This window comes from Nothoprocta perdicaria, unplaced genomic scaffold (assembly GCF_003342845.1).
Source record: "Nothoprocta perdicaria isolate Ctin4 unplaced genomic scaffold, notPer1 scaffold_120, whole genome shotgun sequence".
NCBI classification, from domain to species: domain Eukaryota; kingdom Metazoa; phylum Chordata; class Aves; order Tinamiformes; family Tinamidae; genus Nothoprocta; species Nothoprocta perdicaria.
Window position 1 is genome coordinate 1,795,898 of NW_020454317.1, and position 22,507 is coordinate 1,818,404.

At 37.8% G+C, this 22,507-nt stretch overlaps 1 protein-coding gene across 1 annotated transcript in view; it reads left to right on the plus strand.

Annotated features, from left to right (window-relative positions):
- TBX15 (T-box 15) overlaps nt 1-22,507 on the plus strand; it is an 88,031-nt gene that overhangs the window by 44,141 nt on the left and 21,383 nt on the right. The window contains exons 2-6 of the mRNA XM_026054333.1: nt 6,248-6,461; nt 12,980-13,081; nt 14,667-14,838; nt 15,185-15,352; nt 20,894-20,958. Coding sequence (XP_025910118.1) covers nt 6,248-6,461; nt 12,980-13,081; nt 14,667-14,838; nt 15,185-15,352; nt 20,894-20,958 — 721 coding nt within the window. The remainder of the gene's footprint in view (nt 1-6,247; nt 6,462-12,979; nt 13,082-14,666; nt 14,839-15,184; nt 15,353-20,893; nt 20,959-22,507) is intronic.

A 22,507-nucleotide genomic window follows, 5' to 3' on the forward strand; every position in this document is an offset into this window, starting at 1 on the left:
AGCAGTTTATTCTTTCTCTGTAATCTCAGCCAGATGTCCCCAACCATGGTGCTCCCCAGCACACCCCTGGGGGCTCCAAAAGGGTCACCTTGGTCTTGTTGGTAGGCTCAAAGATTGCTGTACGTGCTGAGAATTTTTTTGTTGTATCTCAAGCCCATTTTTAGACTGCAATAGCTGGGTATGTGGCAAGTGTATTAACAAGATCCTTAAATGATAAGAAGCCATCTATCTAGACTAACATTTTGGCCTGTTAGGCCAATTCCAATGATCAAAAATACTTGGTCTGCCTGCTGGTCCATCATGATATCTGTAAAAAGGACAACTCTTAAATCATTTTTCTCCTGTCTCCTAGAATTACTATCTCTCTCCTAGAATTACTGTCTTCTTTTGGGAGAGTGCCTTATTCTGGTTGGGTTGAACATTATCCCTTTGTAGTCAGAGAGTCCTTCTTCACATAGAAATAAAATCTGTTTTTTCTTCTGTCTTCATAGTCCTTCACAGAACATCAGAACAAAATGGTGAAAACCAGAGAAGAAAAAAAAACATCAGGAACAATCAAGAGCAGGATGATTTTAGAAGATATTTGCAAAAAGGGGAAAACAGTAATGGAAGAGTGATACAAACAAACTGTGTAGTAAGCAACAGGTCTGGAGATTTTCACCTCAACACCTACGGAGCAACAGAAAGATTTATTCTTTGAGGAGACACAAGAGTGAAAGAAACATATAGAGAAAAGTGTGTGAGATTAGAAGGATATCCATGAAAGCAATGAGCAAAGTTTTGACTTGACTTTGTCTCAAATCAAAGTCAGTGATATACTGTGGTTTTAGAAACATCAGTTTACATATACTTCCAGTTTTGCTGATTGCTAGCAATGGGAGAGCTTGAGTTTGGGGTATACTTTCTCAATTTTCTTCCTCAACAGGAAATAAAAATTGAACTGTTTCCAATATCATTTGCCTAATGTATGCAGCAAATGGCACAGATTACAACCTAACTCCTAAATACTATACATGACACTAGAGAACTAGCCTTCCTGTGGTAGTTGTCATAGAAAATCTCCTAAATCTGAAATGAAATTGTTGTGTGGATTTCTTCTTTTCACCACAGTTGAATGTTGTATGCAGCATATGAATTTTGTATAAGGTATCCATTTAAGGAGAGTCAAGGAATCGTAATCTGTCTCTTTGGAGTTAAAGAAACTGTAAAAAGTTCTTCTTCTTCAAAAAGAAGATTCTTTTGTTGATCCTTCAGTCAGACACAGTACATAGTACCATACATAATCTGAATTTAAGGACAGTCACAAACCTATTCTGTTCAGAAACTATTCCTTAATTCTTCTCTGTTTACAGTAACACAGGAAGAAAGCCATGCCTTTGCATTTAGTGGAGTTGCTTGCCATTGAAGCACATGAAGAAAACCAACCTTACAGGTTCTGAAAATTAGAAATAAACTCAGATCTTCCCATCTCTTTTCTTTGTGAGCATTTAAGTGCAGCAGGGCAGTTTGAGCTGTGTTAGATTCCAGACTTTGCTATCCATTTCTGCATACTGCATTCACTCTGCACCCTACATATGTTACTCAGAATACTGACTTCTGTCTCTTGATTAATCCAGAATCCTTACATATGTAGAGAACACTAGCTCAGAAGTTGATATCATTAGAGTTTTCTTTATGCTAGATGCACGCAACTTCTGGGTTTCCTGGATCTGGAATGGACTCAGGGGGACTTAGCTTGAGAAAGACTACGGAAAACCCAGAAACCCATCTCTGTCTACTGAGAAGGGACTAAGAGCAGTAACACTAGAGCCCTCCTCTGCCATCTCCAAAGGTGGAGGAAAGAGAGGTGCTTGCTGTTCTGAGCAGTAATTTGAGGTAATTATAGATCACATTTCAGGGCACTAAATAATAACCCCTTGAACAATGATTTTTTTTTTCTCTTGTGTGGTACTGCATAACTGGGTAGATACCAGCATATAAATAACTAGTTACTGTTGAATTCCTTTTGGAAATTGAGATTTATGCCAAATTTTATCCAGGGATGTGGCTCTCTCTCCACTTCCGTCACTGTCAATGATAAAAAGTCAATGGAGTGGCATCAGCCACTTGAATGGAGGGAACTTAAGCCTGTGATCTCTAAGTTTCTGTGGCATGCAATTCCAGTCAGTTTCCAGGGAACCCCAAAAGTCTATCCACACCCATAGAGGTAAAAGCTGTCCAAGAAATGCAGAAATGATACCCAGACAAGTGCCATCTGTTGGCCATTTACTGTGTAGCTTCAGGGGATGTAACTGTAGATTTTCTGAGTGCCTGAACCAAGCACAGGTGCTGTATCCTAAAGCAATTTTTTTTTCTAGATGCAAACCCATGTTTCTCTACCTCAGTCAGGGAGGAGGACACAACAAGAGTGTTTTTCCAGGTCCAGTTTCTTCAGATACTCCACTGTAGTTTACTTTCACTGTAGGAGTTTTTGTGTTTTTAGGGCTTAATAAGGTAGAGAGCTTAGCGAAAGTAGATGATATAGTATAGTATAGGGCATAGAGCTTAGGGCATGGTGCTCGGAAGATCTCGCGATGTCACGGGAGTTAGGAGCATAATTAATTTATGCAGTTTACTGATAACCCCATGCATACATACATGCATACAAGGTGAAAAGTAGAAATTAGTGTCCCGATTGGGCAGTAGGTGTGTTTCCGCATTCAACTGGAGTATATAGGCAGACTGAACTGCGCAATAAATGCCATTTTGCCGCATTCCCCATATTGGTATCTGTGCTCTAGGGCCCTGGGGCGCAGACAACCCCAGGTCAGTCCAGCTATCGGACAAGGCTTGCCAACCCCTGTTGGCAACACTTCACCTTCTTATAATCACCAAGACTATACAAGCCTTTTAATTAATGGTTCAGCTTAAGGGTGGATGTGAAAAAGTCTTACATTTCTTTGTGAAATATACTCTATTTTTGCTTTTTTTTTTTGTTAAGGGATAAAGTGATTCAATGCCAATAGGAAAATAAGTGTCCTAAGTGAAATAGTCCATATCCTAGCTCACATCCTCTAACCACTTCAGGAAGAATCATTTGAATTAGAGAAAGCAGCAAAGCATCACTTTGTTCTTGAATCACTGGATTTCCAAAGCAGGCAGCAAATGCCTCAGCCCCTGTACTCCCAGACTCTCTTTGTTGTGGTCACAGATTCCCAGTAAGCCATCTCATATCTTCTTGAGTCAGGTTGTGTCTAGGATATTACTTTTGTCTTCCTGTAGCAACCTTCTGTTGGAGGTTTGTGCTATACCTTTAGAGGGACAGACCCACTACATCTTCAGGCCAACTTGAAAAACAGTGAGAGACGTAAAGGACCAGCTACTCAAAACTGGATTGGGAACAATATAGACAAAGCCTCTATACCTTACTACCGAATTTCTGAAGTGTACAGGGCTAAATCTTAGGAGAAGTTTTTTGAAATTGAAAGTTTTTTATCTCTTCTAGACAACAAAGTCTTCCTGATCACCCTCTAGGTCTGAAAGTTTCTCATATAGTATTGGACAAGTGTTTTATGTCAATGCTGCTACTGCGGTTCGAGAAATATTTCTTTGTGGCAGGAGGTGGAGCTGGCTGTTTGGCAGGTGGGCACTCTTTACCCTCTGTCCTTTCTGAACCAGCACCCTCTGCACTGGTGAGTAAGATGCTGTTGGAGACATTGTTGTGTGCAGTTCTGGATTCCCCAGTACATGAGGAACTTCTAGACAGGGTCCAGCACAGAGCTACAAAGGTGATTAACAGACTAGATTAACATAAGATTAACATCTATCTTATGAGGAAAGCATAAAGAAAAGAAGATTGAGAGGGGATCTTATCTGCATGTACAAATGCCTGAGTGCCTGAGGGGAGGATGTAAAGAGAATGGGGTCAAACTCTTCTTGATGGTGGCCAGCAATAGGACAAGTGCTAATGGGTACAAACTGAAGCACAGAAAATTTCATGTCCATATGAAGAAGAACTTCTGGAACAGGGTATCCAGAGAGGTTTTGTATCTTCTTTGGAGATACTCAAAATCCAACTGGATGTGATCTTGTGCAACATGTTCTAGGTGTCCCTACTCTAGCAGAGGGGTTGCACTAGATGCTCTCTAGAGGTCCCTTCTAACCTCAACCATTCTGTGATTCTGTGATTCTGTGTGTATCTCAGAAAATATGTAGATCTCAGACCTAGCCCACACAATCTCAAGTTTACTAAAGAGTATGTGACACTTGTCTGGTATGGAAGGAGAAATAGCTGGAATAGTTTCACCACATTTTAACACAGACTACTACTTTTTGTTTCCCTAAGTTTCTCCTGAAGATAAAGAAGTCCATTTTTGTTCTTGTTGTTGTTTCTTGTAAAGGGCAGGTAATATATATAAATAGCTGTTTTGTCACTTGGTTTGGAAGCCTGTATTTAAGTGATCAGTGAGTACACAGAATCACACACAGAATCACAGAATGTTAAAGTTGGAAGGGACCTCTAGAGATCATCTAGTCCAACCTTCCTGCTGCAGCAGGGACACCTAAAGCATGTGGCACAGGGTGGCATCCAGGAGGGTTTTGAAGACCTCCAGAGAAGGAGACTCCGCAGCCTCCCTGGGCAGCCTGTTCCAGGGCTCTGTCACCCTCATAGTAAAGAAGTTCCTCCTCACATGGAGATGGAACTGCCTGTGTTGCAATTTGCACCCATTTCCCCTTGTCCTATCTCTGGCCACCACTGAGAAGAGCTTTGGCCCCTTCCTCCCTACATTCCCTCTTCATGAACTTATACATGTTAATCAGATCCCCTCTCAGCCTTCTCTTTTCCAAGTTGAATAGGCCCAACTCACTCAGTCTCTCCTCATACGAGAGATGTTCCAGTCTCTTAATCATCTTTGTTGCTCTCTGCTGGACCCTCCTGAGAAGCTCCAAGTCCCTCTTATACTGGGGATCCCAGAACTGCACCCAGCACTCCAGGTGTGGCCTCACCAGAGCTCACCAGGGGGCAGGATCCCCTCCCTCAACCTGCTGACAACACTCCTCCTGATGCAGGCCAGGATCAGGCACCCTGCTGGTTCATGGTTAACTTGTTGTCAACCAGTACATTCCAATGTGTTATTCTTGTACCGTCTTTCAAATCTACAGAGCTCTTCTTAATTCCTTTTACTGAGTGCTCTACATCAATTTATTGCTGTCAATCATTTACTTAATACTGATCCCAATTTGTTATAAATCAGATCTGAAATACGAAGACAGTGCTTTGCAGAATGCATTGTGGATTATTTTGATACAGAATTGGTATGTGTTCTGGTATAAAGTATCACAGCTATTTAACCAAATTCCAACTTAGCCTTACCATATGAGCAAGGGTCTTAAATGTATCATATCTACCCAACAAGTACATGAGATATTTTTAGCAAAAAGCAATGATCTTTTGCAAGCAATGAAGCTTGATGTGTCAGGCTGAGCTTTTAATCTAGTTCAAACTCACTTTTTTTTTTCTTATTTTCTGTGCGAGTGTTACCCTTCACCACCGTAAAGAGAAACGGTTGTCTCATATGGTCTTTTATGAAGTTTGCTTCAATTACTTTCCTTGGTAACATATTCCATATGTTTACCATCTCCTCCTTTTGTCTTTTGGTAGCCTAGAGCATATTCCTCACCAAAAGCTGCATGATCATTTTCGGAGGAAATTGTATTGTTTCAAAAAAGATATTATAGGAACAAATAAAACATATTTCCAAAGTAGTTCTGCCAAATAGTGAAATAAAAAATGCTCATTATTTTTGATGACAAGGATATTACAAGGAAAAAAATATTATTTAAAAATAACCACCTTTACAATAATAGTGTGGGAGATGTTCAATTAGATGGAATGTAGCTTTCCAGCAATCCCATTTAATCTTGTATTGAAGATATGGACTTAATTAATTTTTTTTCCATTTCTATTTTTTTTCATCTACATTTTATGCTCCATTCCAGGCATTGTGGTGATGTTTGTTACTATTTATATTTTATTTTGAGGATCTTTTTTTTCAGCTGTTTCTAAAGCTTTACCGAAAATGCCAGATGTTGTGGTGGAAACTCAAAGCCCCACATAAGGTCATAAATCACAACGAACCATAAAATATATATATATGTAACAAAAAGCCACAGTATCATTCTTTAGAACTCCTCTTGCTGACTTTCTTCTCCCCTAACTCTCATTAGGTAGAACTGAAGTGTCTAACCTAGTGTGTTTGCCTTGCAGACTCAGAGCAGAGTACTGGATCAGACACAGAGGTACTTGCAGAAAGGACATCCTGCTCATTTGGCTCCCATTCTGACCTTACATCTGGTGGCTCAGGCCCTCAACTTCCTCCTCCTTCATCCATGGAAGAGATCCAGGTAGAGTTGCAATGTGCTGACCTCTGGAAAAGATTCCATGATATTGGGACAGAGATGATTATCACTAAAGCAGGCAGGTAAGATATCTCTTAAATTTTTGTCTAGTTTAAAAGAAAAAAGAAAAGAACTAAATTAAAATCTTTTGGAGAATAAAGAAACTCTTTTGATAAACCTAAAGAATAAATATATGGGAAAAAGTAATAGGCTGTGGGAGTTTCACAACTTCATCTTCTACTAGATTTTTTTAGATTAATGAAATGATCCAGTTTTGAATCAGTGACTCCAAAGGATAAATGGCAGATGCAGGAAGTAGTTAAGAATGGTCCTTCCTTTGAGCAAATAATCAGGAAATGAACATTATGTTGCTGACTGCACTGAATTTAAGAAGAGTTATGATCTTAGGGATGAACCTTGGGGAGTTTCCTTTCAAGCTCCCCTAGCACTTCATGAACTATTTTATTTAATCTCATATCTAGTGAAATTCAAGCTCACCTCTGTGCCAAACTTATGTTTTCCTGCAAATCTAGATGGATATAATGCTGATGACTTCCTGTATCAAAACTGTGCAGGCTTAATGTTTCCCAATGCTATTAAATTGATTCCATGTCAGTTGTGGTTAGGGAGAGGCAATAACAGTCCAGAAGTTCTAAAAAAGAAAAATTCAGTCTACCATCCTGATAACTATAGGTAAGTAGACTTCCATTATTAGTCTACTATCAAAGGAATAGCTAGAAGGCTGTGATCCAAAACGCAACTTGAAACTATCTGTATATTTTTCAGTCCTTCAAGCTATAAAGGATTCCAGATGTTTAGATATGCTTACATTAACATAACATTTTCCATATTCATTTAATGATGTTTGAATTTCAATAAATTTTCTTAAAGAGAAATCAGTACCATGGACAGAGGTGATTAAGCCACACAGATCCATTTGCCTGTCACAGGAACCATTTTAACCTTTTTCAGAAATGTGAATGGGAGATTTTCTAAAGTTGTAACCAAAATCCACAGCTTATCTTGTTTATACTTTTGTTTCATGTCTATGCTATTAGAGTCTGCTAGCAAAGCCGGACTGTTGTTGTATATTCCTAGTGGTCACTGTTGTTCTCTAACCATGAAGTCAGGGTAATTTGAGGAAAGCTATCTTGCACAACAACTCAAATGATTCCTGAAGGAGATGATAAGAAAGACATTGTCTCTTGGGTTGAGCTGTGCAGTCTCATCAACACTGCAAGCATCTTTCATCAGTACAGAAGAGGCTGCTGTAAACGCCATTATGTCTCAATATTGTCACAGTAATTGAAATATTACTTTTATCCTTAGAGATACCAAAAATATATGAAGAAAATTATTATTATGGCCGATTCACATGAAATGATTTGTCTAGCCTCAAGAACTATGATACTGAAAGAACCAAGTTCATTGTCCTGGAGCATGATTATGCTGTTTCTGAAAACAAGAAAAGATACATTTTAGCTGTTGGATCAATTTCAGTTAATTCTCTGACAATAAATGGAATATATAGACTTAACAGTTGTACAAATATCTCTAAGCTTGCCAAAGCTAGTGCACAACAAATGCCCAAAACTTAGTGGCATAATATGGAGATATCCTTAGCTGTCATGCATTTCTGAATGAAGTAACTTTCCCTCTGGAAACTTAAAAAGCGATACAGTGACCACAGATTTTTTAGAAAAAGTTCACTCAAAAAGTTACAACATCAATGCTATGGCAGTTTTACAAACTGTTTACCTTATCTCCTCACAAAACCTTGAGAGCTATGGCAGAGGTTATGGAGAAGTTGGGACTAATGAAAAAAAGATGTTAAAGTATTCTTGGGGGGAAGATAACATAAAAAAATATTTTTTATCAGGTGAAAAAATGAAAAGTTTCTATTTGGTAAAACTAATGCACACATCCAAAACAATCTATTTTTCTGGCATATATGAATTGAAAAACTTCACATTGGCAATGGTTTATGGAATTGCCATTCATGTTGATCTTCTGTTTGATAAATAGGTCCTTTTACATTGCATATAATCATAACAATAATAGATACATTTTCCTAATTGCACAATAATATCAGGAAGCTGACTAAGGATTAGTGTGAGTTGTACTTTGTTCCTTCCAGAAGGGAGAATGTGGAAACATAATGCAGCTGGATTACAATGTCATTGAACCACAGGAAAATGAGACCAAATTGGTGAAGAAGCATCCTAAAATGAAAAACTCAGATTCATTTTTTGCAGCCTGAATACCTTCTGTTAGCTCCTTTCTAGCCCCAAATTAAATATTTTGTTTTGATATTCTTAGGTTTTGGCTCAAAGCTTTGGGTTTTCTTTTTCTTTTCTTTTTTTTTTTTTATTATTATTATTCTCATGAGTTTGTTTCTTGCTTCAGGAAAAATCTTGTTTTGTCCACATTTTCCAGTGAAATATCACAGTTCCTATCTCAGGTACCTGTCAGAAGTGTTTAACTGCTCTTGCTAAGAAAGATAAGGGAATAAAGCTCTATTTTAAATAGCTCAATACCAATGCATTCAGCAGGGAACAGACATAGGGACATCTGTAAGAATTTTAAGGAATATTTCACTGTTAGATTTTCTTTATGTAATGCTATTACCAGCATTCTCAAAGGCCTTTGAAATATCCTTCCTTGATAATTTTTCCATTAAAAAGAAAAGACTACAATACAGCAATGTAATGTACAGAGCAAACTGTATATTCTTTATAAGCCTAAACCATATTCTTTCTCCCTGAAAGGAGATCCTTATCATTACATCAATCCTAATGGTCAAGAGCTTCCTATAGAAAACATATTTATCTAACAACTTTTTTTCTCTTTTTGATGATACCTTTGAAGCGATATTAACAGTACTGAAGGAGATTTGTCCTCACTATGGTTGTGGGTCAGCCATTGAAAAATGCAAAGAAGATGTGGGCATTTGCTTATGTGACATATCTGCTTATTAGAGAGTTAAATGGCTAACCTCTCTGACTATTGATCTCTCTGATTAAACATTCTGCCTTCATAGAAGATGTGTCTGTGATGGGTGAGATGGATGACAGTTGAATCTGGCATCCTGTTTTTCCATAGTGGATGCATGATATAGGACACGTCCCATAGATTAGATCCCTGAAGGGCCATCGTATGCTCTTCAGCTGGAGGGGTAATGGTTATTTAGCTGTTGTACAGAAGTACCATTCAAAGGGGAAAGTAATGAGCATTTATTGTTGGAGACATACATTGGAAGAGGTCCTGCTCTGTAAGGAAACAACTGCTTATTGCTTATGGAGATGACCACAGAAAATGTGACTGATCACACAGATACAAACTTTACTTTCATGGGGACTGAGGTTCTACCCATAAGAAATCTAGGATTTCTTCTGAACTATGAGAAATGATCACATGAGTCATATCATATTTATCATATCGATACTGAAGAATAGCTCCAACCTGTGTTCTGAGGCCAGACTCTACAGTAATGTAGGTGGAAATTTCACAAAACCAGTTACAAGTTCAACAGATAATCTTGTCTTCTCCTGTCTCTTCTGTGCCTTCTGGTGGGCTAAATGATGTTTTGATTGGAGTTACTTTCCTCCGAGGAACTGTGAGGAACTACGAGATTGAGTGATCTGAAAAATGTACTTACGATGGTTTACATTACAGAATGGCTGTTATATTTCCAAAAAGGGAAAGAAGGGCTGCTGTATGCTCTTCAGTGAGAGGCTGCAACAGTGATTTTGTTTCAAAATTCTGTTGGTGATGAAGGTGCCTAGGGAGAAGACTTCTCAGAATGAGGGCTGGGAGGCTACCAAACTGCTGCTCTGCAGTCCTGTCCCAGTGGACCAGTGTGCCACTTCCTGTTTCCAAAAACACAAATGCACCTTTGTGTAGAGCAGTTGAGAAGTTGAGATCTGTTGATCTCTCTCTCCCTCGTAAACAATAAACACTATAATACTCCCAAACCCTCTTTCAGCCTTTCCTCTCAAAGGACACCTCTCTACATAATCCCATGCAGCAGAAAGAAACAAGAAGGTGTTCCTGTTTCCCCTTCCTAGAGTCCCTCACCTCCGTTCCTCACATATTAGTTTAATAAATAAATATACATCTGGCACAAGTCTTGAAGGCAAGGAAGTATAAGTTATAAAATATCTCTGATAACTTCAGGCTACTCTGTAAACTCATGTACATTATAAACACTGTGCACAATTAATCCTCAAACCTTTGGATATTTTGTGAAGTTTCTCATTCAGATATTTTAGGACTCTGGGAGGTGACTAATCTCTTAGTTACTGTCAATAGAACCATGATATTTGGATACTATTGAAATGGCTCACATCTTGACACACTCTTAATTTCAGCGTTTGTCGTTCGGTATCATCTTTAATCAAACTTAACCCAATTTAAACTTTATGTATATTATTATATAGTATAGTTGTGAAAACTGCATCATGAATCATGTCAGTCCTTTAAATTCTCATTTGACCTATCTGTACAAGGAATATTTCCAGCTTCTGAGCAGTTTCAAGAAATTATTGCTGTGTTTTGGAATAACCTGCCAGGTAGCTTTTTATTTCTTCTCCCTAATCGGGAATTTCCCTCTCTAAAATTGAACTTAGAATAAATTTATGTTGGAAAGGGCCATTGGAGGTCTTCTTGTTCAGGCCTTTACTCAGAGCAGCACCAGCTTGGGAATCCTAAGAATTTTGAGAGCTAGAGCATTGTTAGATTGAGAAAAAAAAAAAGACATTTTAAGGGTATTGCTATGTTACTACTTCTCTGAACAGGTAGGCTTAGGTAGGCTATTGTTACAAAAATATTTTTAAAAGACTTCTAAGTGATCCTAAAATAATTGTAATACCCTACTTCATACCATATTTCCCCTAACAAGGAACTGTGTATATGCACATGGACTTCCAATATGTGTCTAGCAAGACTTTTCTCCTGCTGAGTGATAAAGCAATCATATAAATAATCTTCCCAATCTGTTGTTGACATAAAAGCCTCTACTAAACTATATCCAATGTCATCATGTGTTCCCTATGCAGAGAAGCCTCATGTCTGTAACTATTGTTTGAAAACCTAGCTGACACCTTCCTAGATAAAAGGTGTATTAATAGTGTTTATTGATACAGCAAAATGGAAATGGCCTGAATTCCATTCAAACCTTTAAGCTTGGGGTTTTCCTCTGTGGGCAAAGAGGCAGCTGACAGGATATGCAGACCATAGGAACTTAACCAAAATTCCACCTAAATGTGTTCCTAAATCACTGTTGTTTATCTCCATCTTTTTCATTTTCTACTTTTAACACTCCAGCAGCACGGCTAGAGGCCACTGTAATAGTTCCAGGGAATATAGGTATGTCAAAGAAATTTGAGTTGCTTTTACATGCACAGAAAAAGAAAATAGCAGTATGTTACAAACTTTGAAATTACACTTAAATCTTAGAGAAAGCAGTGGGATCAGCTGCGTTCTCTACAGTTATGTTAGAGATAAGCTTGTTGAATGGTCTAGGGTAATCTTTTACAAGGTATTTCATAAGCAAACCACCCATGGGCTATAATGTCCATGTATACATACACTGGGTTGCAGTTTTAGAGGGAGCTGCTTGGAACACATAACACATTCAGTTTTCCTAACATAGTGCACAGACTCAAAGAGACTCTCATATAATCCTGGATTTCTCATCAAACCTCTAAAACTTGACCTACCTCTTAAGTTGCTCCCAAGCTACCTTCAGTTAAGGAAAGGTGGATTGTAAAATGCCACATCTTGTACCCATTTAGCTTGGCAGATTTAATGAGCCACTGTAGTAGAAACAAGGTAATGCCCTCAAGTCATCAAAGATTAATTCCTTATATTCCTTTTTTTTTTTTTTTCTCCCAGGTGTGGAGTGATGTTCTCTCCGCTCCCACTGTGAATGCCATTTTCCAAGAGCAACACAATTGCTAATAGATCAGAACTTTCTCTCTCAATGCAATGAAAAAGCAGAGTTGTAGCTAGGCAGAATGTTGACCCATGACCACTTCCTGTATATGGCCTGTATTGGAAAGAAAAAATTATGGTTGCATCCTTTTGATGCTGCTCTCTAGAGATGTTTGGAGACATTGTATAAATGTTATCATTTTCTTTTTCCTCCAGGCAGTGTCCAGTGGTAATACTTTGAGACAGACAAATGTTGGGAGAATTTCATTAAAATAAAAAAATCCCACAGCATCTCATCCCTAACAGAATTAAACTACAAAGGTCAAGTGTAACGTATACTGTCTACCTGTGTATTGAAAAAAAAAAAGGCTCACTGTCAGGACAATTTGTGAGGGAAAAACTGTCTGCTAGGAGTCTGGAATAAACAGAATATTTGTTTGGGAGTGTTTTATTTTTATCCAGAGGTTGTTAACCAGCTATTCCTCTTTTTAAGTCGGAAAAAAAACAGAAGATTTGTGCTGATGCCTGCACAGTCCTTACTACCATACCAAACTCAGAGAAGTCAAATCAGGAAGTGCACTATTTAAAGAAGCATGCTTCCCATGTCACAGGAGCCTCCTCAGTTTCCTTACAATTTTATTCCTTATTTCTATTCTTCCTTTTATAGGAGAATGTTTCCAGCCATGAGAGTGAAAATTACAGGCTTGGATCCCCACCAACAGTATTATATTGCCATGGACATTGTGCCTGTTGATAACAAGAGATACAGGTAAGATTTTTGGGTGAAGAACTAGGAACATCAAGATTTCTCAGTGTCAATGAAAGCCTAGAAAAATACACATATAGTATTGCAAAGGTATCCTGGGCGAGACTGGAGAAATCTCCAAGAGAAGAATATTGAAATAGCCTCTCTGGCAGCAACCAAATCTTTTCAGGTCCCTTCCAGCCTCAGCTGTTCTGTGATCCTGTGTGTGAACCATACTCTGTTGGTTTACATCATTAATTGACTTGGCCATAAGTACCAATTCTGTCTTAATGAATCTCCGCCACTGAACTGAAAAACAGGAAGAAAAACTTTCTCTGGTGTTAATGATCTCTGGATCCTAAAAATACTCTTCAAAGATTTAGGTCTCCTGAATCCTAAAATACAATCCAGACAGAAGTATCTGTACTCTTTAAAAGATACCTGAAAGTATTTTCCATAAATAGCCTTGCACTCTCCCAGATTTCAAGGATTCAAGAATTGATCATCTGCTAATTATTAGTTTTTTTTCTTTTTCTCAGATCCTGCAGGCTAAACATCAGGAACACTCTTTTCGTGGAAACAGCAAAATTGTACCTGATACTCAGCTACTTGTTTTAACTCCTTGCTTTGTGTATGGCTTTGACAGGATTAAAGTTGAAAATTAGTATGCTGTCCGAGAACTTAATTCTGTCCTTGTTAGCTTATGCGGCCACATAGAACAAATTAGCACTAAAAGGAATAGTGCTAATTCTTCAAAGGAAAATTGAAGAATTAACTTTATTCTTCTCTATTAAAGGAATAATAAATAATTAAATAAATTAATTATTTGAAAATGCAGGAAATGAGTCACCAGTTATAGGCAAGGACTGAGATTTTTTAACAGAGCTGAGCAGAGATTGAAAGGGCAGCATACTGAAAGGACAGCACAGAGCAGGACTCACAGATCTCAGAAGGGCTGTTCATGAGATGCCTGAGGTTGAAGGAGCTAAAAGAGAGGAAGATAGAAAATGTTTAGGCAGATCTGTGATAGGGAAATTTATAGCAGCATAGGATGGCCATTTGGGGAATGCAAGAGATCATTTACAATTTTTCCCTCTAATCTTAGCATCTGCAGTATTAAATGGATTTCCCTATTTTGCAGCTTTTCAAAACAGAAATTGTATTTTATCAATGAATCTGGTAATAGACATTGAATTTTGCCATTTCTGGGTGAACGTACATGTGTTTTGTCCCAATACAGGTAGAATGCATTTTTCTAAAAATTACAAAGTGCTTGGAACCTCTCTTTTCAGAGAGGACTTTGTTTGGTAGCATTTCTTAGCCTCTTACTCCAGCTCAGAGAGGGTTAAGAAGCTGAGAATGCATGTGTGGCAGAGTTTTACAGGGCAAATAACCGCAAAGGTGGTTTTAATAAGCAACCAAGCAAGTGGCTCAGAGGTAATCTGGCTTTCATTTAGAAGGCAGGAGTTTGCAATAAAGCATGTTCCCTTTGACTGCAAATGAGAGCCTGTGGTGTGGGTGGTAGGGTAGCTGGGGAGGGAAAGTCCTGGAGATGTTCCTCTGGTGGGTGAGTGATAACATTTCCTTAGTCTTTTCCCCTTTATTTCAGGTATGTTTATCACAGCTCCAAGTGGATGGTGGCTGGCAACGCTGATTCGCCAGTGCCCCCGAGGGTTTACATTCACCCTGACTCACTGGCTTCTGGAGACACCTGGATGAGGCAGGTGGTCAGTTTTGACAAGCTCAAACTGACCAACAACGAGCTTGATGATCAAGGCCATGTAAGTTAGAATGCTTAGTGACTACTACCCTAGCCAACTCCTGTCAAGTAGAGAGGAGTCCCTTGTCTTGCCAGAAGGTGTGCCTGTAGCCTCTCCCAAAAGTGTAGTAGAGTTTCCTTCTGTATTTCTGTACTTTTTCTCAAAATAGTCCTGGCCATATAAAACATATCTCCCTTTGATGCTCTGACATGGCACGTGCATGTAGAAGAGCTTGGTCTCACACTGACTTGTGTCCATGTGTGTTAAGAACAATTTTATTCCCATAAGCCTTAACTTCACCCTACTTTTGGGTGTAGGACAGATGTTTTGGGGGGGGAAAAAATCCTTTTCCTTTTTTCCTCTTCAGATAATATTACACTCAATGCACAAGTACCAGCCCCGTGTTCATGTCATCCGTAAGGATTTCAGCAGTGACCTTTCTCCAACAAAACCAGTTCCTTCAGGTGATGGGGTGAAAACCTTCAACTTCCCAGAGACTGTCTTCACCACAGTGACAGCCTATCAAAATCAACAGGTAAAAGTGCATGCTGGGTACCAGTATATCTGGTATTTATATGAAAAGATAGGAAAACAAATCTCTATTCTTTCTGTTTGTAAGTCATTATCTTCTCTCAGAAACATAGCTCAAGGAATATGTGTGCACTGTGTTTTGCTGCACAAAAAGAAAATACTTACTATGGGGCAGTGTATAGACATGAAGCATGTAGCCACAGAATCATTTTGGAGACAAGGTGCCTGTAAAGTAGCTAGATGAGACTGACCACAATCAGATGCATTGTGTTTCCTTGCTTAGCTGCTTTGTGGTAGAAACCGCAGTGTCTTGTCTCTATTGAATAGTTTCAACCAAATGTCTCCAGCAGTATAATGAACATGTTCTTTAACACTTTATTTTTTATAAGAGAAAATGTTATTGTTATTTAACAGAGAAAATACATTTTTTAAAACAACGAATATTTTTCTCTTAGAAAACAGAAATGAAATCTGTTTGCTGACAAAAAAAAATCTTTGAGCGTAGAATATATTAATATTACGTTATTATATATACAAGGTATTATTAATATCTTGTGATCCTGTTATTAATATCTATAATATTATATTATCTATACAGTCTATATAGTTATATTAATATCTATATAGTTAAATTAATATCTATACAAGATATAGATATTTATAATATCTTGTATATTAACTACAATTCTCATGCATGTATCACATTTAATTGAGATCCTGCAGTTTCCAGTGATACTCTTGATTCCAGATACCATAAGGGAGTCACTATATTTAATTATAGAGTTCACTGTCCATCTCTGTCTACTGAAAGAATATGTTATAGGAAAATAATTGCTAGGGGGAAAAATGCAAGAATGGAAGCATCTGAGGCCCTAGCAAAAATAGCTTAATAGTTCTTAAAGAACTATGAATAGTTCTTAAAGAACTGGAATATGAATTGCATGCATTCGCTTATCCTTTTGTGACCTGTGAAAGATGGTATTCTGGTCCTCAAAGGAAGAGATTCCCTGCTTTATTGGTTTATTGCAGGCCCTGTTCATTGCATGCATCAAATACACCCAAATATCCTATCCTTTTGTAGTCTCCCTGAGTACCATTCACCTTCCAGGTGCCTCTGCTTCGAGGATTCCTTGTAACATTCACACTATTTCTATTATATTTTCAGCTTAATATGCTTTTCTCTTGTTTACTTACACACAGACAGTTGTTCTCAGGTGAAACACATTGCGTATATTCCATTCCTCTTCCCTCCCTTTCTCCTCCTTACTGAGGAGTTTTATGTTGGCTTCAGAAGCGCTGTGTAAGGTAATTTTATCCCAGACATGTGAAACAGAATCCCAGCTGGTGAAACTTCATGCTGTGTTAGTAATGTGGTGTCAAATTATGTAGTGTATGGAACTGCTGCTTGCAAAATGATGGCATAAACAAGCTTGAAATTTGAAACCTGATAGACATCCTCATCAATTGCTAAAGGGAAAAAATACTATATCATTTTCTACCATAATATTTGAGGACTCTTGAATTGAAAATGGTGAGGCAACGCATTTCTCTTTGACAGAAGCTGAGCTTGCAGAGAAGTACCATATAACCTATCATCTGGAGGATCATCATATTCAGTATTATTGGATTACGGAGTGACAGTACAATATCAAGATGGCTCAGGACTGATTGTCATGTTTAGCCAGTGAAGTGTTATACAGTTTTGTATCACAACAACAAAATATTTGAATCTTTATAGAAAATAAAAAAGAGGCTTTTTCTATCTGTGAATAGTGTACAATCTTGCCACAATTTATCATCATATAACATTTGTTGAGAAATCAAAAGCAGAAAAAATAGAGGACTGAGAAAAGTTCAGAATTCATTTTCTCTTTCTTCCTCTTTCTTCCTCTTCTCTTTCCTCTCTTTCTTCCTTATATATCTCTCCCCTTACATGAATTGTTATTTTTCTGGTTATCCTAGTCTCTTTCCTCAAATCTCTTCCTCCTGCTCTTTTTTTTTAGAAGATTCCACTTACATGGTGATGCATGCACACATCTATGTTGTTTACCTAGAAAGGTTAGATCTGGGACTATAGTTTTCTTTGATATGCACACCTTCAAATAATTTCCATTGCAGGCCCATGTGCATCGAATGCAAGTTACCAGCGATGGATGAAGTTTTCTTAGCTAACTTGCATGGATCTTTTAAAGGACTGACAAGTTCATCAAGCATAGATGGAAAGCTTCTGGATTACTTAGTTGACAAGCATCTGGAGAGATGTACTGATGCATATTGGGAGTACTATTATAGGGAGAGGGACAGGAGGGAAATAGCCCTTTACTTTTTAAAGTAGACTGGAGGCTGTGGGTTGTCTTTTAAATATGCTTTTGGAAGTTCACTGTTCAAACCCTGGGCAGGCAAGTTATTTCTGGCTGACTTCTGTGGCTCCCAATATTATAGGATAAACCATCAGTCTACACAGATTATTGTGCTGGATCTTTTTGCCATTAGAATCTACAGCCTGGGATTATGAGTGGGTGCAAGATTTATTTTATCTATTCATATCAGGATGCTGTGAATTCTCAGGGGACCGGGTCTGACTTGCATGCTCTGAAAGCAGAGCATGATAGCAATAATCATAAAAACAGTCTTAGATGAAGCACAAACATGTTTTTTTTCCTTGAAAGATTGTTTTTGATGGGAAAAATGTTAAAAGAAGTATTTTAAAAAACTGATTTTTCCCTATCATCCCAGGTCTGGTTAGTGTCCAAGAAGAGATGTCTTTCTGAGAGCATCTTCCTGTTATGTTGACCTCCTGCTGCTTGAGGTCTGCATGCTGCATCTGTTCATAACCAGAAATGAGAGAGAGTACAGGCTGCAGTCACAGCAGAAGGGACAGGAGAATTGGAAGGGATGGAGAAAGCCCTGAATAGTGGAGAGGAAGTTAGAAAAGGCCTGAGCAGAGCCTTTCCCAAAATGTGGTGTTGATATTAAACCTGATGAGTTGTTCAAAAGTAAGAGATTTGAAATTCCTCATGAGAAAAAAAAAATCAAGCCTTTTTGCTTGGATAAAGCAGAAACCCAGGAAGCAGTCTATGAACAAATCCAGTTCAAAAGGGCCAAAAATATAGCTATCTGGATTCTCTTGAAGCCTAAATGTAACTCTGCAGAAGGTGTAGGGGGAGAAGATCTGGTGGCTGCTTTAGACTCTGCACAGTGAAAGGTTGTCAGTGAATGAAGTCTCCTCATCTGTAAATATGGACAGGAGGAGCACCTCTGCCTATATATGCAAGCACAGAGACATAAACATTCATTCCTCTGCTTGCTAATACCTGTCCTGCTCTTACTGTGGTCGCTCTACAATAGCTGGAGTGAAGCTGAGTCACAGTGAAAATGCAGTGAGAGTGGACAAGGGTTTTAAAAAAGTGGGCTTAGTTCTTCCTCATTTCCTTCCTTAAATATGAGTGGTGATGCAAATATGGAGCAGGGTCATTTTCCCATTTGTCTGCACACCTAAAAGAAGGAAGGGAGGAAGTGGAGAAGAGGAATTCACTAGAGAGCCCCTAGAAGCACACAGTGCATAAGGGCAAATGAAAAGGGAGAAAAAGCATGCTTGGTTTCAGGTCAAACTTGGTTTCACTCCCAGAATCTCTTCTGGATACCAACTCCTAACTCTCTTGCACTTTTGTCCCCTTGAATTGGCTTAAATCAGGATTCAAAAGGAAATGAAGTATTCTAGCAAAAAAAAAAAAAAAAAAAAAAAAAAAAAAAAAAAAAAAAAAAAAAAAAAAAAAAAAAAAAAAAAAAAAAAAGACATAAATCTTCCAATTAATCAGTGGATTTGCTACTATTTGCTACCGCAGGGAGTTTCCTGCATTTCCCTTACTCCTCTGCCCCACCACCTGCATGTAATCACCAAACTTTTATCTGGATGCTAAACCTGGAAAGCAGGTAGAGGAAGGAGAAGAAATGACAGGAAAGAAGCCTGATTTCTTCCTCCCTAATAGACAGACCTGTAAGACCAAATTATCAGGTAAGGGATGGGATGCTGAGTGAGCCATCACTGTAAGGCACTGAAGATAACATACAGGTGTGAAAAAACACTGAATGTCTTAGTTCTAAACATTTATGGATTTTTTCTAAATATATATATGTATTATTATTTTTATTTTTCATATTTTTATAACATATTTTGTTTTATTATTAAATATTTATTTATATTTATTTATATATATACATATAATAAAAAAAAACGTATATAGTTTTTGCCATTTTGTAATGCCAGTACAGGAAACACTGTGAGGTTGGAGAACTCTTTTCATTAAAAAATAAATCTGAAGTTCTCTAAATCTCTATGGGACCCTTTCAGCATGCTAGCAAAATGCTAGCAATTCCACCACAGGGATTCCTGGGATTCCCTCTGTTGTAATCTCATACTCCATAGAATATAACTATCTCATTGTACACAAGTTCCAGGACAGCTGCAAAGTCAAACAAGTAGAAATTAAGTTAATGAATTAATCTTTTGCAAAAACGAGAACTCTGTTCTAGACCTGAGGTTTATGTCCAGAGTAAGAGCTGATTCTCACATAACAATCTGCAAATGCTCCTTAAATCAGTTTGTATTAAGTAACTTCCCTTTGAAAAATTTTTGAAAATATACTTCCAATTCTGAAGGATCTTGAGATCTTGCTCCTTTTTCACCCCAGAGATGGAGTCTCTGGGACAAGGTGAGGCTAACGAAGGAAAATTCTCCCGTCACTATTCTTGCTGCATCAAGCTAGGGAAGAACCAAGCCCCCTCGGGGGAGGGTAGAATCACACAGACTGCATGATCTTGCAGATCTGCATTTTACCTTTATGGAGTTTAAACTAAAAAATAGATCAGGAAGGGATTCCTGTCCAAAATTCAGGCTGGTTGTTGTCTTTCTTTAGAGGAGGGAGAAAAAAAAATGTTTAGATCAGAAAATTTTTGAAGGGTCATCTAGATTCTGAGCAGACTCCAGCACTGCATGTAGGTAACTGAATGGCCACGTGCTGGATTTCAGAAACTGTAGCCTGTGCTTTACTTCTGCCTTTTCTCTTTGGCACTGTTTGAAAATCGGGGAGATCTACTGCCTGGTATCAACGGTATTGGGCCAGAGATATTCGATATAATAGCAAAACAGGAACAATTCTACTACTTGTAAACCCACATTCCTGTGGAGGGGTCAGTGCTTGTTTTTGTATCCAGATCTACCATGCTGTTAATTCTAGAACAGCTTGTGCTACTCCTCCAGCACTATGTTATGTGGAGGCTCAGAGCCAAAAGGGGAACAGAAAACCCAAGTTTGCTCAATACAGACAGGGATTAGGTGTCATATCTGTGTCTATGGTGCTTTTTAACCACCATCTCGGTAGTCTGTTCTTGGGTAATGGAAGGATGACTTTATGTAAGTTTGGGGAAATATATATGAAAAGTGATTGTACAGATGATTTGGGAAAGAGATGTTATCAACAGTAATTTCACCCTGGAAAAAAATCTTTTGAACAAATCATCTAATTCTCTTTTTCTTCTTTTGTAGATCACCAGGTTAAAAATTGACAGAAATCCTTTTGCTAAAGGTTTTAGAGACTCTGGGAGAAACAGGTAATAGAAGTTTGTTTGTGTTTCCTTAACATCCATTCCCCCTTTCCCCTGCTGAGCACAGTGTGCATATATCTGAGGCCAAGAAGGCATTTTACAATATTAATTCAGTTTTACAGGAGAAGATAGTTGTATACCAGTTCTTAGAGAGATGTTTGCCTAAAAGATTTGTAGTGTAATTATGGATTCATTAGAAAATATTTTTCTAGTCAACCATCTACGCTGACCTAATTGGTTTTCAGAAATCTCTTCCAGTGTTGCTTTACCACCTTTTTGTAGCATTGGTCCTGCAATTGACAGAGGGTTATAGGTATTCTTAGATAAGATGTTGGTAAAGATAGCTTATCACTTTCCTGCTATTTGATACTATTTCCAAGTAGCAACTGTATTTTTGTTGTTGAAGTATTAATTTCCTGTTCATGTCTGCATCAGTATTTCTTTCATTATTACTTCTTCCAATGTGTTTTCTTCTGTATGTATCATAGTTGGTATTTGCTGGCTATGTAACAAATTTCTTTATGCTTATTTCCATTATTTCCTATTCCTCAGATTTTCCACTTGCTATTTAAAGTATAATCAAAATATTTTGAAGCATCTCTGCCAAATTGTTAATAAACAATTATTGTTAATAGTATGTTATTTGTATGGTGTTATATGGTTATGGTGATATACAAGGAATCAGTATCTCAAGGGAAAGGAGTTCCTCTCACTCCCCCTCCCTCCAAAAGATTCGTGTTAGTGAGAGAGTTAGGGAGACTGACATCAGACAAATAGGTCACAGACAACCTACAAAACAATAAAACTCCAAGAACAGAAAATGAGACTTTTGTGCTTGCAATATGTAGAGCTGTCTGGAAAGCAGATTTTTTCTTTAAATTTCTGCAGGAAATACAAAAACTTGGTGCTCAAATTGTTCTATACATTAAAAGGAAAATGACTTTTTCTTAGGTTTCCAAGATAGAAGTACAAATATTTTCTTGTTTAGAATGTTTTCAATTTTTCTCCAGTAATGTCAAATTGTTTCACTTTGTGGGGTTTAATTTTGTCAGGATTTTAATGAAAAAATAAATTAGAATGCATGATTCATGATTTAAAATATTTCTATTTTAATAACACACTATCTAAACTTTTAATAAAAAATGCCTTATTAGATGATATTATAGTCTTATCTAAAAGACATAGAAAAGCCCTAATAAAACTTCTAACTTTTCCTGCAATTTATGATGCCAGTGGAGTGTGCAACAAATCTCAGGATTACAATTTTGCAAATAATGTGGGTATCCTTTTAAATCAACATGACAAAAAAATTAATTATAGAGTGGATGCTAGAATAAGAACACTAGTACAGTGAGGCTCCAGGGATTCAGAGCAGAATTCAGACTATGTGCACAACCTTCCTTTGCTGTCTCCGGAGGTATTATAACTCTAACTACTTTTACCAGGACCACTACCTCATTCATGATTTGATAGAGGAAATGTTTAGTGAAAGATAAATCTTCAGTATTCCCCATCAACTGCGTAAAGCTATGATGTCGCTTGCAACCAAGAGGAT